We start from the raw sequence: 26,059 nt of genomic DNA, 5'->3' as shown, positions 1-26,059 counted from the left end.
CTTCTTTAAACTTCGAGAGGGTGTATATTGATGAAACAGTGCATATTTATACCGATTCCTGAAACTATTTTCTCGTATGATGTTGGTGCTGTTAGCCTTGCAGCTGCACGGAGCAGCGGAACGGAGGGATCCGTGAACTTATATCCTGAAACTATCAAAATAATAATCAACCATTAAAAACCGTCAGCGAATCACAAGGCGAGATATTGTAGAGCGCTGTCTCTTTCTCACGATTTAAATATAGAATGCTCGGGCGTGGGATTCCCCTTAATAATTATATCAAGTTTTCTTTCGATAGGTTCTTTAATGCATATATTTAAGGGAGGTGTATGCCTTACAATAAGCGTCTTTAGGTTGCAACAACGATAGCATTTATATCTTATAATTACAGACATGATAATTACAAGAAATAAAGAAAATTAATATTAAACTCGTAACGCCTAAATGTAGTAATCATCAAAAACTTAACAAATCATGGGTCTGATGTTGAGATATCTTTGACCTTCCGTTTCTTATTTATGATCTAAATATCGTGTGAACATGAAAAATTGTTAAATTTCATTTATAAGAGCAACTGTCTAGTTTCCGGCCAGCTCTCGAGCGATATGCTCCGCTCATAGCCACTCCAAACAAGCAATTCTTCATACTTCGGCAACTGATTGTACGACATATATACTATATTTATACACTAGATTATATAGTAACATTTAAGCTATCTTTTCATAAATGCTAATGCGAAAAAACACACACACACACACATACACACACATATATATATATACTACTACTCCGCTAGCTCAGTGACCCAAAGTGGGTCTTGGCCTCCGAAGCGAGAGACTTCCTCTTTCCTCTATCTGCCATCGTCTGCCATTGGCTGACATTCAATTCGCGCATATATATATATATATATATATATATATATATATATATATATATATATATATATATATATATATATATAACTTTGTGGTCACTGCCTACAAATTGTTTCTGCACTACCTTAGGTTGACTGGTAAAGAATACCTAAAGGCATTAGGTGCGCCTGTACAAAATTAGTTGAAAAGAGTAAATAAATGAATACATAAAAGTGTATAAGAGAATTGCAAGGTGCTGGTAGCCGTGTGTTGATGCAATCGTTGTTGGACTGCAGCCAAATGCATTTCCACGAAGCGCCGCATAGGACGAACAGCACCAACCTGCAAATAGTACCACATAATATATATAAGCTAGTTATTAAGAAATTCTCGATTTAGCTCAGTGATTCCCAAAGTGGTCTATATATACTAGTATATTTAGTATTCTCTATAACCGAGAAAACAGTTAAATTAGGTTGCAATCATAGTTATTAATAATGGTGGTGGAAGTTATCTTACATAAATATCTTGGATATCTAATGTATAGACTTGTGACACTTGAAATTGAACAATACTCTAGATCAGTAATTCCCAAAGTGGTCTGTATCGACCCCTAGGGGTCTATGACAACCTGCAAGAAGTCTCCGTCAGCGAAAAAAAAATTTGGGGGTCTTTGAAATGAAAATGGTGGTCCACGATAGTGGATCTCAACACATACACTGATAGTACCTATTTACTTACATCATACTATCTTATAATATCAAAACATTTACATTATCCATAAAAGTACCTATGAAGGAAAAAAATTATTAATATGTTACGTATATTTTACATAACAGATACAAAATTTTATTTTGAGTAGTTTCAATTTAAATTCAATTAATAAATGTATAAATTAATATGTTTTTTTCTTTAAGTTTTTAACACTTAACTTCACTAGTTAGAAATTTACAGGAAATCAATATCAGGTAAGTAGGTGGTCTACCCAACACAGAAAAATATGGCAAGGGGTCTACGGCAGAAAAAAGTTTGCGTAACTCTGGTTTGAACTATAGGTACCCCCTCCCCCCCTTTAAAGCAAGCAAGATCGTTATCAGTTAGCAAACATTACTTGTGTAGAAACTGAGATGAGAGATTATCTTTTTTGTACAAAAATAACTTTTCAAAAACAACGTGATAATTATAAATTGATCACTAAAACGCCATGAAGGTAGACTTATAGGTCGCATGAGCTGGTCTTATTAGGTCTGAATCGTGGTCGATACCACAGTAGACTAATGCACTGATGGGTTTTTTTGTGGTCCCAATTTTTGGGGACTTTCCCATTACCCTACCATCTATGGGACACGGACTTAATAACATATTCGCATTTTTCTTCTATTCTTACTAGATTCTTTCGTTCTTTTATCCACTTCCTTTCCTCATTTTCTCTCTTAGATCAGTTTTCATATGAATTTTGGTACCAAAGTATTAATTCATTTTTATTCACATATAAATTTTTTATTTTTACCATTTTTAGCTAGATATTATTACGTTATCTATTATTTCTGAAACCATTGATTTTGAAAAAGCGTACCGTACGATAAATGACAGAACTGAAATATAAATTCACCACTATAGCTTTTACACCAATAACCAATCACCTTGTATATCACCAGTTCCTATCAGTCAACCATATCTTAAAAAAATTGACAATGTATTACATCTTGAAAAAATAATAATATCCAATTTAATTATTATTTATTGTCTGAAATTTCTATCTAGATTTGCAATTAAATAGATTGCTGACCTGGCTTCTATTATTATACATTTATTTATTCTTTTTAAACAATAATTAAATATACAAACATTAAAAAATCATTGAATAATCAATAATTTTTGTGTCGCACTTTCACAAATTGTCTCGATACAAAAGTTTTACTTTTTTTAATACTTATAATAGTTTAAAAAAGTAAATTTGAAAAGTATCAACTTCCGATTTACTTTTTGTTTTATATTTATGATGTATTAATATATATTTATGAACTAGCAGTACTCGCGATTTCGGTCGCGTGGAATTTAACAAAAAAGTAATTTAGTTTATTTAGGTTTTTTTGCCTTGATAAATTTTCCAAAACAAAATCAGCTTAAGTTACTTCTTATTACATCACCTGCTAATATAAGTCCCGTAAAAATTGTTCAAACCATTTCAGAAATTAACCGGATACAACAGACAGACAAAAATAAAAAAAGACATTTTGGTATATGTATCGTATATTATAATACAGATACTCTAATATTATTTTTTGTAAAAATAATTCTTTCTCACAAACTTAAGAAATATACCAAAAGTAAACTAACATGTGATGAATTGCCCACGCATTGTGAACAAACCTTCATCTCAATAGTGGGAAAGCAGTCATTACAATGACTTATAGTATAAACATTACAACATCGCAATACATAAATAACAACAGATTAAAAAAAACAGAAACACGTGGATCGCTATCGAATATTGGCCACACATGGCCACAAATGGCACAGATAATAAATAATCGGAGATAGTATTTGTATATTTCTGTCAGTGCTTTGAACTATACTAGATAGAAGCGTTTGCTCTTCTTGCTTTCCGACATATTTTTTTTAATCTAATTAAAATATTATTGTTTATGATCCTGTCTGTAGCACATTCAGAGCAAGCGATTTTAAACTGTATTTTAAGGTGATTCGATATAATTTAGCATGCTTTATTTGTGGCAGTTCTGACCAGTATGCACCCGGCGATTTATCAGATATGTCCATAGGCAGTTGAAGGGTTAACCATGTAATTTCATCTATTTAATAAATGTGTTATATATATTAAAATTTAATACTGAATGAAAGGCCTGAATTAATTCTCTTAGTACACCTATCCCCCGATTTACATGGTACTCGTTTTACACGTTTTCGCTTTACACGGTTTTCCAAAAAAGGTTTTTTTTTGTTTAATAACCGATTTTATTACCATCTCTCATAATGTAAATATTTCTGCTTCAAACATCGAATCGGCACAAATAACTTCAAGCGATGACATTGAATTCGAACCTTCGATTGCGAAAAAAAGAATGAGAGTAATTTATTTTTTGTTAAATTATATAATAAAAAAAAAACAGTTTTTCCGTAATATATTAAATATTTTAACTTATCAATGCATTTTATTTTTATTCATGTGTTCACCTAAAATTATTGAAAGAAAAAAATCACAACTTAAATAGCAAAATCGTGCATTTTCTGCAAGCTTCTGGATTTACACGGTTTTGACTTGAAAATTTTTAATTTTCGATTTACACGTTTTACTCAGGAACGTATCTACCGTGTAAATCGAGGGATAGGTGTATATAATGCGATGCTCCAAAGGCAGACGCCATCTTTGTTTGTAAATAATTGCATTCAGAACAATGGTGTATAATAACTGTTGATGGCTGGAAGTGCCTTACTGGTAGTCGACGTTACGTACAAATCGTGTCTAGGAATGTGGGTCAGGGTGTCACCAAGTACATCTAGATGATCATTACTTTAAGTTTATTGAAACTTGAGATATATATAATACTTACTAAGTTAAATTATGAGTTAATTAAATAATAAATCAACAAGAATTTGTATTTTCTATACTTTTGTAGTGAAAAATTAGGGTAAATTTCAAAGGGGAAGACCGCTTACGTCATGGGCAGACGATAGCAAAACGGCAGGTCCGAGCTGGAGAAGGCATTCACCCGCGGAGGGGTCCTTGTTGATTAAGAAACAAGCTAGTAAAACAATATTTAATGCAATCTGGCGTTACTTTGCGGAAGTCCATCCTAAGTAAGAAAAGGACCAATATTTAGCCACTTCCGCACATGCAGTGGTAGTCGTGCAACAAAGTGCACCGCCCACCAGCCCGTTGATAAATGCGTGTGTGTTGCACTCTGTGTTTGGCACTAATCGGTGTAACATAACTCCTGGATGCCCCGTGGAGAGGTGAAACACGTGTTGAGTGATTTAACAGTGGTAGTTGTGTAATTCGCATTGTTTGCCGCATGCGCATTTATCAGCGGGCTGGCGGGCGGTGCAGTTTGTTGCACGACTACCACTGCAAGTGCGGAAGTGGTTAAATGTTGGTCCTTTCCTTACCTAGTAAAACAAGAAACTCATAACTCTGTAATTTTTCTTTCTACAAGAAGTTAAATGCTTTATTGTTATTATTATAGTGACAAATGAAATATAAATGATAAAAATAATAAATGTAAAATCTGTAGAACTCTCGAGGTAAGGTGAAGAAAATGAGGTGATGTATTGAAAGAAATCAAAGATGTTGTAAGGGAAATTAGTGAAAAGAATGAAAGACTGAGAAGGACGAAAGATGTAAATAAAGACCCTATATACAAACCAAAGTTTAGTACTCCGTCGCGAGCGTAGAACGGTATAAAGTACAGGTAAAAACAAAACCTTTTATCCTTTCAAGTAAACTCAGGTTTCAAGGACTAGAACAGGATACTTCTGCATACAATACAGTCACGTAAACGTAAGATGCTTTTTAAAAATCGCAAATAGTGTTACAATAGTCAATCGAACAATACATAGATACAAATTATAGAAGCATTATGTATGACTGCCTCATCGAGACTTCTATCTCGGCTCTTCGAGGCATATCATTTCAATTATTACATAAAAACTAGCTGATCCCGCAAACGTTGTTTTGCAAAAAAAAATTGATATTTTAATTTTCAAATAAAAAATAAGGGTTGATCGTAGAGGGGTGAAAATTTATGGTTGTATGTATTCTTGTATGCTGTATCATAAAAAAATAAAAACAAAAAATTTCGTTAAAAAAATAAAAATCTTTTTTTTTAGTGTGAACAACCTTTATCACTTAGGGGTATAGAAAATAGATAGTAGCCGATTCTCAGACCTACTGAATACGCATATTAAATTTGGTAAAAATCAGTCAAGCCGTTTCAGAGGAGTTCAAGTTCGAACACCGTGATGCGAGAATTTTATATAATAGATAGTAAGATTTTTCGTATGAATATATTTTATATTGCAATTATGTTATACAATATGTTTTGTTTGATTACAGTTTACGTATTATTATTATATATATTGCGATAGAAGTTCGTGGGTTCAATTCGTGGTATAAGACCTTAATTGACACAGTGCGTTAATTATATAGGATTGTTACTGCTCACAAGAGAGAGACTTAAAGAGACTTGCCTGATGCTGGGTCAGCTAGTTGTTGTGATTACGGTGAATCCCCGTGAAGATCTATGCCTTGTAGAAGGCGTCTATGGGCAGAAACGTAGACAATTAATTTTAAACATTGGAGTAGGGATAAGGAAGTGGACGCAAGAAACGTAATTTTAAAAACTGGACATTATTAGGGTATCGTTAAAAATAAATAAGACATTAATGGTTTCAAAAAAAAATAACCTGATTTCAAATTAGTTCTAAATAGTATATGATTTAAGTTAGTACGTTGTTTAACCCTTTGAGGCACGGAATTTTAGAAAATAAAAATACCCATGTTGTCACGGTGTGCGTGATTGAACTCCTCCCAAACGGCTCGACCGATTTTCGTGAATCTTAGCGCGCATATCGGCCAGGGCGGAGAATCGGACATCTATTTTTCATCCCCCTAAATGTTAAGGGTGGTCCACCCTTAATTTTTTTTTTATTTTTGGAACAAATTTATTTGTTTTTTTTTTTTATTTTTATAATACAGCATACAAAAATACATACAACCCTAAATTTTCACCCCTCTACGATCAACCCTTATTTTTTATGTATTAGTTAAAAACTATTTTTGCAAAACAGCGTTTGTGAGATCAGTTAGTGTAATTGTAAAAACAAAGGCACGGACGCTAATGTCTGTGAAATAAAGATTCTACTTTAAAAATGTAAATAAATTAAAAAGAAAACCTCAAACATCTGACAGCTGGGAAAATATGTATTATTTAATATAATATTTGATTATATGCGAGAATGTTTAATCAGTGTTATTCTTACATATTTGCCTTCTCTTTTTTCTTCATAAGAACATTTTCAACAATTTTTTTTCAGTTATTGTTTTTATCATTTATAATTAGTCGTTTATGATACGCGCTGCACTACTGATATTTTTTTATGAAAATTTATGCATCGAATTTGATTTAAAAATGAAAGTTAGTAACATATATACATTTGTACATTTGTTAACTTTGTTTACATTCTTCTTTTCAACAGATAGAGGCCCACTGAAAGGCATAGAACTCTCTCTAAGATAAAAAAAGGACCAATATTTAGCCACTTTCGCACATGCAGTAGTAGTCGTGCAACAAAGTGCACCGCCCGCCAGCCCGCTGATAAATGCGTATGCGGCAAAAATCATCATCGGCTGCAATCATCAAATATCAGCGGGCTGGCTACTACTGTATGTTCGGAAGTGGCTAAATATTGGTCCTTTTCTTACTTAGGATGAATTTCCGTAAGTTACCTTACGGAAGTTCATCCTAAGTAAGAAATTCGCCTGATTCCATTAAATCTTTCTAAGATCGCAACGATACTGGTCTAGCGTTGCCAACATTCAGCAACTTCCCGTGATCTTATCTATGTCGTCGCTCCACTGCCTTATTGTCGGCACTTGAGAACCTTTCGGCTCCAAAAACCATCGGTTCCATCAGCTACCTGACCTTGGTTTTTTGTAGATGATTTTTTGGACTCGGAATCCTATAATTCCGAATTCATAATAAGCAACAACTGGTCGTCTAGAAAATATAGTATGAAATTGCCTATATAAATCAGTACAACTCACAAAAATATTTCGATACATTCCCTTTTCATATGATTCCTTACACATAAGTTACACGGGGATTTCCCCATCAAGAAGAGTGTCATAATATAAGACTAAAGTATGTAGTTAAAACTGTCTATGTTTAACAGGTCCAAACCCGGTGGCAATGATAACCAACAGACCACTGTTCGGTTCTCATTCGGACACTTCTACAATTATCGTGAAGCATTTGGTAATGTTTTTCAAACTACCCACAGATTCGTTTTTTATGTTTCCCAGCATGAATATTGTTAACAGACTTGATTTGTGATTTGTGTGTTTACTAATTGAGCATGGATTGTATTGGGTAACCAAGTATATATGTTCTACGATTTCGAAACGACTGAAGGCTGTATGTTAAGGCTCGATAGAGCTAAGCCCTTGTGGTTTGGAAACAAATAACATCTTGACCTCTTCGCGTAAACACAACGATGGATGAACTCAATTAGCAGCTCTATGTGAAATATTTATAAGATGTAGCATTTGTGTGGTTTAAAAATGCGAATGTATATTTAATGCCATCAATTGATGTGTGGTATATCCTGTACAAAAATTAACTGTTTCAGAAATAATAACGTAATGATGATATAGTAAAAAAATCGTTTACAAAATTTGGATTACTATATGTTAAAAAAATGTAGTGTAATATCTGCTCCTGTAGATATTGTACTGCGAGAAGTTATACAGAATGATTGTAAATAGATGTAAAAGCTTTAAAGGTATGTACAATACCCGGCGATATATATTGCACACAGATCTTTGGAAAGCGACAATCGGCTAATTTCGGCTTCGTAGAGCGATATCTCTGTTGCACGTCTGACAAACCGTCACATAGGTAGTGTGGGACAAAGATAATGCTCGATCATTGTCTCTTTCCAAAGGCCGATGTGCAATATTTATCGCCGGGTATTCTATGTATACATTTGCCGTCAATTGATGTATACAACCTGTACAAAAATCAATGGTTTCAGAAATATTTAACGCAATGATAATATAGAAAAAAAACCCTTTTTCAAAATTCGAATGAATACGTATTAAAATTAATTATTGTTTACTATCTGTCTCTGCAGATATTTTGCATTCACCCCCGTTTAAAACATTTAAATTAATCACCATGTATATCTCTGTTTCGATTTTCAAAATATTCATTTTATATACTCAAAGACAAAGACACTTTTTGTTTAATCAGCAGTAAATGGACACTGTACAGTAGATCCACATTGAAGGTAATAGCAACGCTTATATGTTATCACTTTCATCATCAATTCAGCTGCAGGACGACCACTGCTCGATTTTAAATATCCCCCAATCCCTTCTCCTCCCAATCCTCTCATCTCAACTCCTCCTCCTTCCAATCCCCCTTCTCAATCTCTCCTCCTCCCAATCCCCTCATTTTAATTCCTCCTCCCAATCCCCTCATCTCAATTCCTCCTCCCAATTCCACACCCCAATCCATCACCCCAATCCCTCCTCCCAATCTCCCCATCCCAATCCCCCCATCCCAATCCCTCCTCCCAATCTCCCCATCCCAATCCCTCCTCTCTATCTCCCATCCCAATACCTCCTACAAATCCCTCCTCCTCACAACCCTTCATCCTAATCCTTTCTCCCCCCAATCCTCCATCCCGATTCCTCCTCCTAATCCCACCATCCCAAACCCTCCTCCTCCCAAACCCCCATACCGATTCCTCCTCCTAATCCCACCATCCCAATCCCTCCTCCTTGCATCCCAATCGCTCCTCCCAATCCTTCCATCCCAATCCCTCTTCCTTCCAATCCCCCCAGTTAGAAATGGACTGTATCCATTGTTTTCGGATAACCTTAACAAGGTCTTTTCTCCACCTTGTGGATTGACGTTCTACGCTGCGCTTGCTGGTCTGTAGTCTCCACACCAGAACCCTTAGTTAATTTTACAATTTAAATAAAGTGATTACTTGAGTTCATCATAAGAATGCCAAAGTAGTGCAAATGGATATTAGCTGCTTTATAACTTCTTCTTTTCAGCCTATACACTCTCATGTAAGGTACGCCTTCTCCAAAGCTCGCCACGTGTGTCCGTATCCCACGATCTTACTGTATCGTCGTTCCACCTAGCGCGGAGCCTAGTACGCTTTAGTTGGCACTCTAACTTTTCGGCTCCTACTGCCACTTCAGACGAACAATTCTCCAAGCTCTGGTGATCTTGGATTTTCAGCCCTCTTCATTACCATACATTAACTGATAGATCTCACTTCTTTAAAGCTTTTGCATCTATAACTAATCACCCTGTATATTCGAAGTTAAGATATGTTTCTAGATCAATGGTCAGCTAAATCGAGAATTTCTCCTTCTGCCAATTCGGATGTGCAATTCTTCAATCTATGTTGATGATCTTGAATCTTCTACCAGTCTCCTCGTTTCAATTCGATCCCTCAGCGAAACTCCGAGCATAGCCTTCTCAATGTGGATTGAACTATGTTATAGATCAACCTCGCATTCTGCAATAGAATTGATTCAAAGTGGAAAATGTAGCGAATGAATTAACGCTTAAGAATATGAATGATTTAAAATGAAAACCTACGATATTAAAATCTTTTTCTTATAAAAAGTTAAGAATACAACACTATGAAGAAACGATTTTATCGATAAATATATTCACGGTACATCACTAGAGTCGATTGTTACGCAAGGCCATACACAGGCAAACAATTAGGTGCAGGCAATAGATTTAAATTGTATGCCTCACGCGCTGCTATCAGGCGTTCGACAATCATTGTGTATTGTAACACACGGACAACTCTACGACATATAGTTACTATGTTATACCTTATATATACTTAAAAGTTATATCTAAAATAAAACCTAACTTGTCAATGACATATACACCAATACCTCACTTTGCGTCGTGGTTACGTTACAAACACGACGCAAAGTGTAATAAGATTTTCCATAGTAAAATATGTAAAGATCGAAGATAGCTTCCCAGGGTTAGGAAACAAAGTAAACATTTAAAAAACAAAAATAATATTAAATCTTATTACATATATACAAAAAACAAAAAAATCGTATTCAATCAAAACAAATTAAACTATTCAGTTAATTTATGAAAAAGAAGATTAAAATCAATCACTGTCTGATGAGTCCTAGTGGCTGTTGTAAGGCTTTCTTCACTAAAATTGATCTAATGTTTGCTGAACAGGTTTTTTTTTAACGTAAAATAAATTTCCTTGTAGCAATTATTATTCCTAGCTACCGCCTGGGACACTAAAACCCCTTCCGCTGTCAAGATCGTTTTTTAAAAAAATCTCCATAGCTTTGTCAATCAAACACATCGCTTTTGAAATTTGTTTGGAGGTTACATTTTGTTCTTTGGAGATTTCTATTGAACGATCACGGTCATCTTCTTCATTAGCAAATTGCAATTCCAGTTGCAATAGTTCTTCATTAGAGAATTCTTGGTTGTGCGAGGCTAGCAGTTCATTTATGTCAGTCTTCTCCACACCTTCAAAATCCTCTACAATCCATACATTCATAACCCGTGAAACCGATGAAAATAGTTGTTTTTATGACTCTCACGTAAAGAACTGTTTATTGAGTCCAAGGTAGTTTTGTCACCCGTCGTTTAAAAGTATATTGTATAATTTAGATCTATTTCTGTAGAGTTCTAGAACTTTGGACTGCGCCAATCCAATGGCGACAAGCAAAGTCAGGTCGAAATTCGTGTATGTTTTTTGATTTAAGATCATAAAACCTAATAACCTGATAGATAAGCTAAGTGAATGCGTCGTGAACAACACATTACGCTGATAACACGAAAGAAACTGTTTCATCGGATTATAACGAGTTGCGTAACATAATGCAGTCTTTATAGACTTTAACCCTTTCGTTACCGCAGTACGTTCCTCCGAAGTGACGCTATTGAACTTTTTTGAATTTTCTCCTTTGTTACATATTTAACACGTTGAACGCTAGACTAAAAACCATGTTTAGTTCAGCGGGCCGCGACGGACACTATGTGACTGCCATCATGTTGGGTCCAAGAGGCCGCCTCGGACACCACGTGTCCCGCATGCCCTCGATCACTTCAGAAGCCTCTAGGGAGCCAACGGACAGTGTTTCGACTGTTTGTACCAAGGCATGTGACCCGCGCCGCCCCGCAGAAAAATAATGGGTAAATCACTGTTTCCGTAAGTCGCCCATTATTTTTAAGGGTTTTACTGACAATATTTGCAAAAAAACATCTTGGCGATTTTTTGACGATTTTCGATTTAATGATGTGGCCCCAGGGGACAGTATGCTGTCGGACACATGGTGTCTGCCATGGCGTTCAACGTGTTAAAGATTTTACTGGTATATTAATTAAAAAAGAAAGTTAGGATGATTATTAGTAATTTATTTGGCTGTGATAAATATTAAAACAGAGATCTACACATAAGCCAACATTACAAGGTGGATTCCAGCTAACTCCGGCTCTGGTAACGAAATAGTAAACCAATTGTCAACATATCCAAGCCACGTTAATGTCTTGGAAATGTGATGACGGAGAAGAATATTGCAGATAGCATCATTACCATCATAATTTAAGCCGTATGGCAAAGCTGTGATACTGCAATAGAAAATACAACTGAAGTGTTTGAGGTAGGATGAAAGGAATGGAACGATCGAGAAAGGAAGATGGAATTACGGAATGATAGAAGGAAGAAAAAAAGATATTGTGAACTATGGAAGACGAGGACGAAAATAAAAAAATCATGTGACAAAATTGTTAAGAGATAAAAAACCCTGTTCCCAACAAAATAGGGGTGGAAGGAGAGGTCCCAATAGCGGAGGCCTCATAAAAAAGCCGTATGACATTCACTGACATATGCCTATACCCTAGATTTCCAATACGACTGAGAGTCTGTCTTTTAGTTCTATCATCGTGTTCTGTTTTTACTTTATTAATATTTTTTTTTATTATACCTATTTACGTATAAGGATATTCTGTTAAAGTCTATATCACCATCACAATAATTTCAGCCGTAAGTCGTTCACTGGACGTAGACTGTTCCATCAGATATTGCCAATATCCCAGGACTTCATCATCGTCTATTCATATTGTCGACCCGTGGTCTTCACTCCAGAATGTTAGGACCTCAGCGACCAGACATTTAAAGATTCTACTGGTATATTAATTAAAAATAGAAGTTAGGATAATTGTTAGTAATTTATTTGGCTGTGATAAATATTAAAACGGGGATCTACATAAAGTCCACATTACAATTTTTACGTTCATATTTAGATTAACAAACAACGCACCTTCTACTACGATTTATTCCTATTGATTTATAAATTAAAAAATACATTTAAAAAACTTTTAAGTTAAACGGTTTTTTGTTACCCATATTGTGGTGGTTGTGGAAAAATATCTACCTAGTCCGCCATATTGGAACGGCGTCCATCTTGAATTTTAAATTTTGACATAATCATCGTGTTTTACTAGTGTAGCTCTTTCATTTGATACCCATATTGAGGGGGTTAATGAAAAAATACGTAATCCGCCATTTTGTATCGGCGGCCATCTTAGATTTATAATGTTATTGATTTTATTATATTGTATTGTCATCTAAATTAAATGTGTGTACCAAATTTCAGATCAATCTGACAACGGGAAGGTGCTTAAATTTCAATTTCTAATTTTGACCCAAATAAATAATCAAATTCCGTACGGGTCGAACTAAATAAAACCGTTTAAAAATAAAATGTCTTTTTTATTTTTTAAAATTTTGTTAGCAAATACATAGTATACTTTAGAAGAATTGTTTTTGAATAAAGCGCATTTAATAACATGATTGTAAATGGATGCCACTAAAATGCGGTACAGGTAACGAAAGGGTTAAACACGTAATAGATGAAGTGATTTTTGATACTCGCGCAGTAAGTCAAAACATAAATATGCCCTTTGTTTCGGCAAATACGAATGTCGTGGATTTGGTAAACATTTACAATCCATTGAAAGTTCTGAACAGTGCAGTCTTAATATACAGAATGATTGGTTTTGTATGCTCCTATAGTTCGAGCCATAGTTCGAAATTTAAATTTTTTTTTTTTCAATTGAATACGCATTTGAAACACGAATCACAAAAATATTAAAAGTACTTTTTTCAGCTGGTTACGATGGAATCTTGCAGGTACATTTCTACCATATCTTCTACCAAAATTCGAGAAAAGTTTTAAGATAGAGATTTACCAATGCAAATTTGCGTTGATTAATTGTTCTGTATCAGCTTCTTATAATATAATCTTTTATCAAGCTAACATTTCTTCACTATAGATAATATATACCAGAGGTCGCCAAACTCTTTGATAGTCTGAGCCGTGTTTCGAAATTTGAAATTTTTCGCTACCAGCACTTTAATACGCATTTAAAACACGCTAAAGAATGTTTTTTTTTTTACAAAAATCATATTTATTGAAATTATATGAAAAAAATATATACAAAATATGTGCATTGAAGTTAGATATGCACACGTATATGACAGCACTCCTAATAATAACTAAGAAAGGGACTAACATAAATTTCAAATTATAACATTTAAAAAATCAAAAAGACGAGATAGAAATTCAAAACGTTAAATTTGAAGTTTAATTATATTTATGAACTATATATACAGAATGATTGGTTATAGGTGTAATGCATAAATGCATGGTAAACCTTATACAGTACCCGGCTATAAATATTGCACATCGATCTATGGAAAGAGACAATTGGCTATACTCATAAACATGTAATTTTTTTAAAACGAAATTTAGAAGGCACGTGTTTGACTATAAAATAAAACTTGACGTGTTTGATATCGCAAAAAACTTAGTGTTCATTTCATCGATGTATCTAAATCTGTCTCTATATCGGTTGAATTAAATGCAAACTTGCTATGGCTTCGTATTGTGTTTCCGGTAATGACAAGTAAACGGGGCTTCAGGTTGTTTACTCAGGCAACATATATATATATATATATATATATATATATATATATATATATATATATATATATATTTATAAATAAATTATACTTTTTAATTTAGACCAGACTTCCCCAAACTTTTTTGTCCCGTAGACCCCTTGCCTTGTTTTTCCGTGTTGGGTAGACCCCCTACTTACCTGATATTGATTTCCTGTATATTTCTAACTGTAGTGAAATTTAGTGATAAAAACTTCAAGTAAAAACACATGTTAATTTATACATTTATTAATTGAATTTAAATTAAAACTACTCAAAATAAAATTTTGTATCTGTTATGTAAAATAGTATGATGTAAGTAAATAGGTACTATCAGTGTATGTGTTGAGATTCACTATCGTGGACCCCCAAATTTTTTATTTGACGTAGACCCCTTGCAGGTTGCCATAGACCCCCAAGGAAAAACATGGCAAGGGGTCTACGACACAAAATAGTTTGGGGAACTCTGGTTTAGATGATGATTGTGTTTCGTGGAAAAACAGACCCAGTGTTAAATATATTAGATTTCATTGCCTGAAAACTTTAAGAAGTACCTTCTTACAAAGCAAATATCGGCGTACCTTATACAAAATCAACAATATTTTTTATTAACCATACAAAAGTATATACAAATATTCTATAATAGATTAAAACATCCATTTAATTTTCTTTATTTCTAAAAGATCGATATTAATTGATTATATTTAATTGTAATTTGCAAAATGTAAATATCATTTAACTCTTTACAATTACTGTGTTTAATTATTATTATTTTATCGATAGAAATATTCCATGACCCGTACCTTGGTATATGTAGTCCAAGGATGAACTTTCGCTATGCCGATGGCCGACTTTTGATTATTATTTCGAACTAAAACAGTTTAAACTACTTCACGTTACATCACTATTGTTATAAACAAATATTAGTACATAGGAGATCTATGAGATCAAATTACTACATCCGTAGATACGAAAGTGCAGACATAATCAAGTGAATAAACAAGTTGCGTGAAGAATATATAGCCGTTAGTACCTTAAGGTTCAAGAAAAAAAACATATATATATATATATGTAGAAAGAAACATATTTAATAATTAAAATTGTACATAAACACTAAAAAAAATGAGAATTAATAAAATTGTGCGAAGAATTTAAAACTATGCAAAGTAGATATGTAAATAAAAGCAAGAAGAATGAAAGAAAACGTGAAGGAAGGAAGAAGATGGAATATCACATATTGTGACGGACGAAAGAAGAAAACTAAATAAAATTGTACTGAAAAACTTTGTGATATTAAAGACCTCGTTCCAACTGACAGACGATCGAGTCGTCTCCAAAAACGAGGCTATGTAAAAAAAAATATTGCATTTAGAGTTTATTATATAAATTTTTTATCCCCCTTTAATTTGTAATATTTTAAATTAACACTAGATAACAAATCCCAACTGCTTTACCGACCGGCGACCGCAATGGACGCCATCGTAACACCATTATAAACAACGCCATCTATGAAGTGTCAAGGTTAAACAGCGACTGCTTTACCGACATTTAATATACAAAATACAATTATTAAAGATTCAATGGAATCAGGCGTTACCTTGCGGAAGTCCATCCTAAGTAAGAAAAGGACCAATATTTAGCCACTTCCGCACATGATTACACCAGCCCGCTGATAAATGCGCGTGCGGTAAACAATGCGAAACACAACAACACGACAACAATAGATATATATATAATTTTTATACACCGAAATTACTAGTACTAGTAGATTCAGGCCTTACCTTACGAAAGTCCATCCTAACTAAGAAAGGAACCAAGTGCTAAACACCGAGTCACGGTCTCTGTGTTTGGCACTAATCGGTGTAACATAACTCTTGAAGATGCCCCGTGGAGGGGTGAAACACGTGTTGAGTGATTTAACGGTGGCAGTTGTGTAATTCGCATTGTTTGCCGCATGCGCATTTATCAGCGGGCTGGCGGGCGGTGCACTTTGTTGCACGACTACCACTGCATGTGCGGAAGTGGCTAAATATTGGTCCTTTTCTTAATTATTAAAGAAACTAGTTCCTCTACATATACAAATAAGGTATCGCATTTTACAAATGAAATATTAATTTTAAACTCTTTTGCAGGTAACAGATCTATTCACACAGATGCGGGAGCCTTCCCCAGGGGCTCTAAGCCCCAGAGGGTCTACTGGCTCCCTGAACAGCGGAGCTGTGACAAGAAACATTGGCTTCCAACAACAAAATGGGTCCGAGCATCTACCTTGGAGTAGTCCAGCTATATCTCTGCCAGGAAACTGTAATTCCAATCTGTAAGTACCTTCTTCCATGTTTTTAAAAAATTATTCATAAAAGATTTATAATTAAATATACTGTAATAAATCTTATATATAAAATTCTCGTGTCACGGTGTTCGAACTTAAACTCCTACGAAACGGCTTGACCGATTTTTACCAAATTTCATATGCGTATTCAGTAGGTCTGAGAATCGGCTACTATCTATTTTCTATACCCCGAAGTGATAAAGGTTGTTCACACTTAAAAAAAAAAATATTTTTTTAACGAAATTTTTTGTTTTTATTTTTTTATGATACAGCATACAAGAATACATTCAACCATAAATTTTGGCCCCTCTATGATCAACCCTTATTTTTTATTTGTAAATTAAAATATCAATTTTTTTTTTTGCAAAACAACTTTTGCGGATCAGCTAGTAGATATATAAACACAATATTTGGACTGCAGACAGTAGTAATTTGTGCTATTTATAATTTCGCATGTTAAGTGTCTATAAGAGAAAATTTCATATCTGTATATTGTTACGTACTGTGGGTTCTGACTCGAAATGAAACACCACTGGTTCACAGGGAGTCCTTTATTCACAGATCAGATTGTCACCCTACTTTAAAACAATTATACTTTCGCTTAGTCCAAACTACGCTACCAAATCGCTCAACAAATCACTGTCCAAACAACTTACTATATAGTCACTTTGTATCACTGATCGTAGATCTTAATCTTATAACTCGAAAACAACACTGAACTGTCGTCATGGGGAGTATATTTACTTATACTACGGATGAATTTCTAGAAAGTTCGAGATAGTACTCTATATTGATATATTGGGCCTATACTAGGAACATATCACAATGTATATGTAACAATATATCCCTTCGACCCTACGATTCCAGTTCTCCACCGCTAGGATACCACTGTTCGATTCGACTATATTTATTATAAATCACTTCAATCCCTTTTTATTAAATTTTCTTTAATTCTACTATATATATTTCTATGATAATGATATCATTAGAAAGATAAGTTTTTAAGCATTAAGAAAACATAATTTTCTAACAATAATATGTTTCCGTTTTTAAAAGCAGAGGATATGAATACACTTGGAGAGTGAGTCGATTTTCTTGCACGCAAGTGTATTGCGTTAAAATATATCGTCTACTATATATGTATATATAAAATACACCGACATTCAGAAAATCCCTATGACTTCCTTTATGTAGTATGTCATAGTAATAAACGCCATCAAATGTCATCAGAAAGTTCATGAAAGTTCGACAGGAAGTAATTGTCCAATTTGCCTCATCTCATAAGTCGATTCAATATGAAAGGTCAGGGTTTTAATATACATCATGCCGGTAACTTCCTTCTTTCTTAGCTGTTAATTTTTAATTTTCTTTAACACTTTCACGCCAGCGCGGGCCACCGGTGACCCGCATTCGATTGTATTCTGAATTATTAGACCAGTGATTCCCAAAGTGGTCTATACCGACCTCTAGGGGTTTATGACAACCTGCAAGGGGTCTACGTCAGCGAAAAAAAATTTGGGGGTCCATAAAATGAAAATGAGGGTCCACGATATTGATCTCAACACATACACTGATAGTACCTTTTTACTTACATCATACTATCATATGACTGATTATGAATATTATTAAAAATGATTGTTTAAATAAATAAACGTTAAAATTTCATTATTTTAATTCTCAAGGTCTAATAGTCTAATACAGAGTTCCCCAAACTTTTTTGTGTCGTAGACCTGTGTTTTGGGTTTTTCCGTGTTGGGTAGACCTCCTACTTACCTGATATTGATTTCCTGTGAATTTCTAACTGTTCTGAAGTTTAGCGTATGTTCAAAATGTATTGCGACCACAAAGCGAATACCAACATCCTACAACTTACACAATTTTATAAACATATATAATAATGTAATGTAATGTAAATGTTTTGATATTATAAAATAGTATGATGTAAGTAAATAGGTACTATCAGTGTATGTGTTGAGATCCACTATCGTGGACCCCCATTTTCATTTCATGGACCCCCAAATTTTTTTTTTGCTGACGTAGACCCCTCTTGCAGGTTGTCATAGACCCCTAGGGGTCGATATAGACCACTTTGGGGATCACTGGTCTAAACGGTAACTCGTAGAGAATGATTTCGGCATTAAGTTCGCCATTATACATAAAATCTATAAAAAGTTTTTATATAAATAAATAAATTACCCTCATGATGAGTGTACTACATCGATATGAAGAATATATTGCTGCCTTTCAAGTCACACTTGTTAAAACGAAAGATCAATGACCCGATATGTAAAAATGAAAATTTAAATATGTTACAATACAAAACAATGCTTTTGTAGCAAAACTCACAAATGACGTGAGATGTTATTTCGGTTCCATTTACGCAACGTCCGGTTCATTGGCACGTCTGGCACACGGATCTGGCAAGATCATGATCACGCCTGCAGTGTCTGATGAAGATATTTCATCATCGTTACATTTGTTCATATTTATTACCCTTCAATGTACACGTCAGAAAATATACACATGGTTGAATGGTAACAAATTAAAAATTACTATATGCGATGTATATACTAACATACACACTCATATATATATCAAAAGCTCCTTATTCGCGTTTTCACAATTTGAGAATTCAAAAAATTCCACCCAATTCCTATGTTCGGGGTCAAAAATTTCTTTATGCGGGGAACTAATAAGTACATACATAATAAAAGGATTACAATAGGTAGCTAAGAAATTGTGGCGTGCATATCGCGCGCCACTCAAACGCCAAGCTCTTACCCACGTGACCGTCAATCGCATAGCGGCGGCGGCAGTGAAACAGATGCATGACAGATGGCGCCACAGTAGACGCAACGAAAATCTGCATCGCGCTGTTGAGAGTCTCCGCGCTCATTATAAGGGCTAGCGGAGGTGCGGTCAACGCAGGAAGAAGCAACTGAAGATCAAGAAGCGACCGACGAACAAGATACAACCGACGAACTACCGAAGCACAAGAAGCTACCGAAGAACAAGAAGCTACCGTACTACGACCACTCCTACAAAATAAATTATAAAAGGAGAGGAAAATAAAAAAAAAATTAAACAAGAACAATAAATAAATAAAAGTCAATCTGTACTACGAAAAAAATCTATCCATTTGACAATAATTAAAATAAACAATGTTCTAATAATGTAGAGAAAGGGAGGAACAAGATGGAGAAAGAAGGAAGAACAACAGATCACATGAAGAATAAAAGGAAGAAATAAAAGATAATGTGAAGTGTGAAGGACGAAAGAGAATGTAAAATAAAATAAATAAAAAACTCATTAAAACTGATATTGTAAAGTCCCCTTCTCACATCAAACAGGAGGAACGAAAGGCCCCAAAAACGGTGGTGATGAATAAGGTAGCTAACCCAATATCCTTTATAAACGCCAAATAGATAAAATAAAGTGACGTTCAAGAATAGTTTGAATCGGAAAATGAAGGCTTGACTGAAACATACTTAGAGGAAATGTTAAATTCACAGCCCACGTAAAAAAAGGCTTCAACAAGCACTGAAAACATGATATTGAATTTGAAAAATCTTACCGAAGGTTTAAGAATAACCAATAAACTCTACCATTTGTTTATGAACATCGATCTACTTAAATCTTATTATAGCCTTCAAGTAGTTTTAGTTGATCAAGATGTGTGAAACTTAGTTGACTTATTTACACACTTGATGTAACTTAGAAATCAAAAATTATTAAATATAATTAAGAAAAGGACCAATATTTAGCCACTTCCGCACATGCAGTGGTAGTCGTGCAATAAAGTGCACCGCCCGCCAACCCGCTGATAAATGCGTATGCGGCAAACAATGCGAATCACACAACCGCCACCCCCAAATCACTCAACACGTGTTTCACCCCTCCACGGGGCATCGCACGCACTTCTTGCACTTTATTGCACGACTACCGCTGCATGTGCGATAGTGGCTAAATATTGGCCCTTTTCTTACTTAGTATGGACTTCCGCGAGGTAACGCCCGATTCCATTAAATATTTAATTTAATTTAAAAAAAGAGCGACTGTTAAGTTTCCAGCCGGCTCTAGCTTACCACTTGTATGTTAAAAATAATTAAGAATTTTGAGATAATTTAAAAACAATATAACTGTTGTAGGAGCAAAATTACATCTTCAGCTGCGCATTGAAAAAGGGAATCCAACAGATATATACAACACCCGGCGATAAATATCGCACATCGACCTTTAGAAAGACACAATCGGTTAATTTCGGCTTCGTAAAGCATCATCTCTGTCGCACGATTGACAAAATGTCATATAGGCAGTGTCGATCCGAGCCGAAATTAGTCGTCCCTTTTCAAAGGTCGATGTGCAATATTTATCGCCGGATATTGTAATAATAAACTAATATTGTAAAAATAAACTGTCGCACGAAATACAACGACTGATAAAACGACACAGCGTGGGACAGAGATAGCGCTTTACAAAGCCGAAATTAGCCGATTGTCTCTTTCCAAAGGTCGATGTGCAATATTTATCGTCGGGTAATGTAATTCCTTATAAGCGGTATAAATATGGGCTATACTTGATGATTCACATTTCTTCTTCGGCCTTCGTGTTGTCATTACCTCAAAATCTACCTGACTAAGGACTTTAAAATTAAAATAGACAAGGAAAGCATCACCTTAATGATGGGCGACGACAACCTTCGCCCATCATTTCTATCGTTTGCTCGCAGGGTGGTAAGCAATGCAATAAAAAATAATAAAACCAAATAGAAAAACTTTAACCAAAATGCACATATAAAACACATGTAAAAGAAAAAAAATCTAATCTAAACAAATCTGTAATAGCAAAAGATAATGATGGAAATGTAAGAATAAAATAAAGATTAGAAATAAAATTGTACCTAGCCACCTAAGAGTAAAAAGGCGATGAAAGCAAGACGGAATGAAAGAACAATCAAAAATTGCAACATATTGTGAAGGATAAAAGGAAAGAATAAAAGAAATTGAGAAGAATGAAAGTGAGTGTAGAATAAAGATAAAACCATGAAAAAAAAATTATTTGTAAATAAAGTCCCTGTCCCAAACAAAACAGGGGTACGAGAGGCTCCCAATAGCGGGGGCCATTAAAAAAAATTACCTGACTAAGGAAGAACCTCACACTATTATTATAACATTTGAATGCACGATACCGTGTATAGTTTTATTCTGCTAGACGCAGCTATTTCGGGAGAACGTTTCGATGGAATTTCATACACTTCCTTATGCTTAAGTCGATGCGCAAACGGCTCGAAGCGACGCGGCATTGGACGTGCGCCAGCGACGTTATTGCCATGAGGCAACAGAGATCTATCGCGTTGAGGAAAACACGCTTTTGTAAGATATCTTTGTTTACTCACCTTCGTATTTATTTAATGTTACAAAATAAATTCTAATAGGTACTTATATACTCTGAAATATGAAATAAAAACATACTATTAACCCATCAACTGCCTATGGATATATCTGTTCGAACTTCCCGGGTTCGTACGGGACAGATCTGCTCCAAATAGAGCATGCTACATTATATTGAACCACCTTAAAAATACAGTTTAAAATCGCTTGCTCTAGATTTACAACAGATAGGATCATAAACAATAATATTTCATTAATCATTTTAAAAAATTCGTTCTCGACACTGACAGGCATGTTGCAGCATTCGAAGGGTTAAAATACATCGGCTTATATATTGGAGTATATAAACATATAACAAGAATTAAACCGTAATAAAAAAAGGAGAAACTATTTAAAATTGTAAATATGGACACAAAAAAACAAATTAATAATACAGAAATATTTGTTCAGTTTTACAGAAATTTACACTAGAAACTTTGTAACTAAAAAAATCTTTTGTCAATTATAAACATGATTAAAGCCAATAAAAAAGGGAGAAACTATTTAAAATTGTAAATATGAACTCAAAAAATAACAAATTAATAATACAGAAGTGTATGTTTAGTTTTATAGAAATTTACACTAGAAACTTTGTAACTAAAAACTTTTTGTCAATCATCAACATGATTACAGCTAATAAAAAAGAGAGAAACTATTTAAAATTGTAAATATGGACACTAAAAAGAACAAATTAATAATACAGAAGTATGTGTTTAGTTTTACAGAAATTTACACTAAAAACTTTTTGTCATATATCAACATGATTACAGCCATACAACATCCACTGGTGAACAAGTCTCACCCCAAAGATTTCCAATAAACTGGTTGGAAAGTATCTGCTTGCAGCCACTTTAAACGGACCTCCTACGCAGGTCCATAGTCTTCTGCGCGATGTGGTCAGATCATTACTTCAACTTCCCACCTGATGGACTATGCTGTTACATTATGTCTAGGATATTTCCCATTTCTGATTCAATCTCGTAGAGAAATCCCGGACATATCCCATTCATAGCTCAGTGAGGAATTTCGAGGTGAAGGTTCTCGAGCTATGAGTCGGTAAACGCGGCTTGGGTATTCCCCATTCTAGATGCAGGTAGAGTAAGATCGGTCATAGTGGCGATATTAACCCTTTCCACTCCAATGTCGAGTGTCACTCGACACTGATTTTGTTCCACAAGCTCCACTATCGAGTGATACTCGACATGGTGTAATACTTCTTTTTGCGGAAAATTTTAAAACAGGAAAGATTTTTGTTACTAAAATGTTTGAATCACGAATGAATGAAACATATTCTAGAATCGCAAGATACTATAATTCAATTAAATTTTATCGATGCTACATAACAGCCTTGGAGTGGAAAGGTTTAAGGGGAGACTTGTGAAGTGCAGTGGGCGTCCATCGCCTGAAAAGAAGAAGAAGAATTGAGGGTATTCATAAAATATTTTACGATTACAGAACCAACGACTCCTCGGGCTTGGTGCGGAGTATCAGTAACGCGTCTGCTCTCACCTCGCTCTGCGCAGATCTCTCCCCGTCCGATTCGCACTTCTTTGAGGTAAAACTCTTATAGTAAGAAAAGGACCAATATTTAGCCACTTCCGCACATGCAGTGGTAGTCGTGCAATGAAATGCACCGCCCGCCAGCCCGCTGATAAATGCGTATGCGGCAAACAATGCGAATCACACAACCGCCACCACCAAATTACTCAACATGTGTTTCACCCCTCCACGGGGCATCGTCAGGAGTTATGTTACACCGATTAGTGCCAAACACAGAGGCATTAATCGATGTAACATAACTCCTGAAGATGCCCCGTGGAGGGGACTTAGGATGGACTTCCGCGAGGTAACGCCTGATTCCATTAAAAACTCTTATACCTATATAACTCATCTTGGTGTGGTTCTGTGTTTGCTTGCAAGTGACTTAGTAGCTGTCACTAGAATAACAAGTGTTCTCGTCGCTTTATCGTGACGGTAGAGTCATTATTAAAGTGACTAAGAAAAGGGTGTCTAGTGATCACCATCAGCGTGTTTATATGCGGCGCGTGTTGGCCCCTTACCAGGTGGTCGTCATCTGTATACGGGCAGCGCAGGACCGTTCATCGTGGTGATCTTTTTGGTCTTCCAAAGCTGAAATGAAGATGATGATTTCTAATTCTTCAAAAAATAAGAGTGATGTACACCCATCCCCCGATTTACACGGTACTTGTTTTACACGTTTTCGCTTTTACACGGTTTTTGAAATAAGTTTTTTTTTGTTTTAATAGCCGATTTTATTATCATTTCTCATAATGTAAATATTTCCGATTCAAACATCGAATCGGCACAAATAACTTCGAGTGATGAAAGTGAATTCGAACCTTCGATTCCAAAAAAAAGAATGAGAGTAATTTCTGACAGCGATAAAGGATAATAAAACACATTTTTCTTTTATTTTTTGTTCTTCTGTTTAATGTATATTGTAATTAAATTAAAAAAAAAACAGTGTTTCCGTAATATATAAAATATTTTAACTTGTAAATCCGTTTTATTTTTATTTCAGTGTACACCAAAAAAATATTAAAAAAAATTACAACTGTTAAATGGCAAAATTATGCATTTTCAGTCAAGCTTTTCGATTTACACGGTTTTGACTTAAAAATTTTTAATTTTCGATTTACACGTTTTTCTCAGGAACGTATCTACCGTGTAAATCGGGGGATAGGTGTATTTTTCACTAAAGCATTTGTATCACAAGCGTCTATATACGCCCTAATTTTTCTGGTCATACACCGGTACGAATAAAAGTGCGGTGCAGTTCGAAATTAAATCCAGATATTTAAAAAGAATAAATGTATTTAGATTGTCTGTTGATTTTAGGTGCTATACATCGGAAAAGTGAGAATTTCCCAGAGGAAAGTCCCGGAAAGTCTCATAGATGACGCCCTGAATAAGTTCGCCCAACACGAGGCGGAGAAAATCAAGAATCAAAGACGACACAGCCTTCTGTCTTCCACTGGAGTAAGTTCAAGCAGAAGTATTAAGCTATTTTTTTAGATAAGATATTGAGCCTGTAGGAGTGGTCGTAGTACTGTAGCTTCTTGATCTTCTGTAGCTTCTTGTTCTTCTGTAGCTTCTTGTTAATGTTGACCGCACCTCCGCTAGCACTTATAATGAGCGCGGAGACTCAACAGCGCGATGCAAACTTTTGTTGCGTCTACTGTGGCGCCATCTGTCATTTATCCGTTTCACTGCCGCCGCCGCCGCGATGCGATCGACGGTCACGTGGGCAAGAGCTCGTTGCTAGGCAACGCGTGTTTGAGTGGCGCGCGATATGCACGCCACAAGCCTACCCGGTCATGATTTCTGGTGTTTATCAATAAAAGCACTAGGATACGTCCACCCGCAAGGTGGAATGGCGACATTGTTTAAACTATCGGAAGAAGAAAGATTCAGGCTGCTTCCAACCTGTCCGGAAACATATGGGTGAGGCCTTTTTGGTAAGGAGGGGGGGGGGGGATTTTGTGGATGGATACAAAATACCATGCTCTCTGCAGGACGGTGGAGTTACGTGGGATTCCTACCCACTAAAACCACCTTGATGGTCTTAGGGACCTTTACAGGGCCTGCCAGATCTTCTATGGAACTCTCTGCTGTTCCTCAGTACCAATCAGGTTTGTATTGAGTCGAGGAAAGTATCCACTCTC

The 26,059-nt window shown here is 35.1% G+C and overlaps 1 protein-coding gene across 1 annotated transcript in view; it reads left to right on the top strand.

The window, feature by feature from the left end:
• plx (PTB_TBC1D1_like and TBC domain-containing protein plx) overlaps positions 1-26,059 on the top strand; it is a 58,490-nt gene that overhangs the window by 5,469 nt on the left and 26,962 nt on the right. Inside the window, exons 2-5 of the mRNA XM_068766053.1 lie at positions 7,767-7,849; positions 16,748-16,932; positions 23,829-23,928; positions 25,233-25,373. Coding sequence (XP_068622154.1) covers positions 7,784-7,849; positions 16,748-16,932; positions 23,829-23,928; positions 25,233-25,373 — 492 coding nt within the window. The 5' untranslated portion in view covers positions 7,767-7,783. The remainder of the gene's footprint in view (positions 1-7,766; positions 7,850-16,747; positions 16,933-23,828; positions 23,929-25,232; positions 25,374-26,059) is intronic.

Source organism: Battus philenor, unplaced genomic scaffold (genome assembly GCF_028537555.1).
Source record: "Battus philenor isolate CCGP_79_NKW_IND1 unplaced genomic scaffold, ilBatPhil1.0.hap1 SCAF_20, whole genome shotgun sequence".
Taxonomy (NCBI): Eukaryota; Metazoa; Arthropoda; class Insecta; order Lepidoptera; family Papilionidae; genus Battus; species Battus philenor.
Note: the sequence above shows the minus strand (reverse complement) of the source record. Positions and strands in the feature narration are given on the sequence as shown.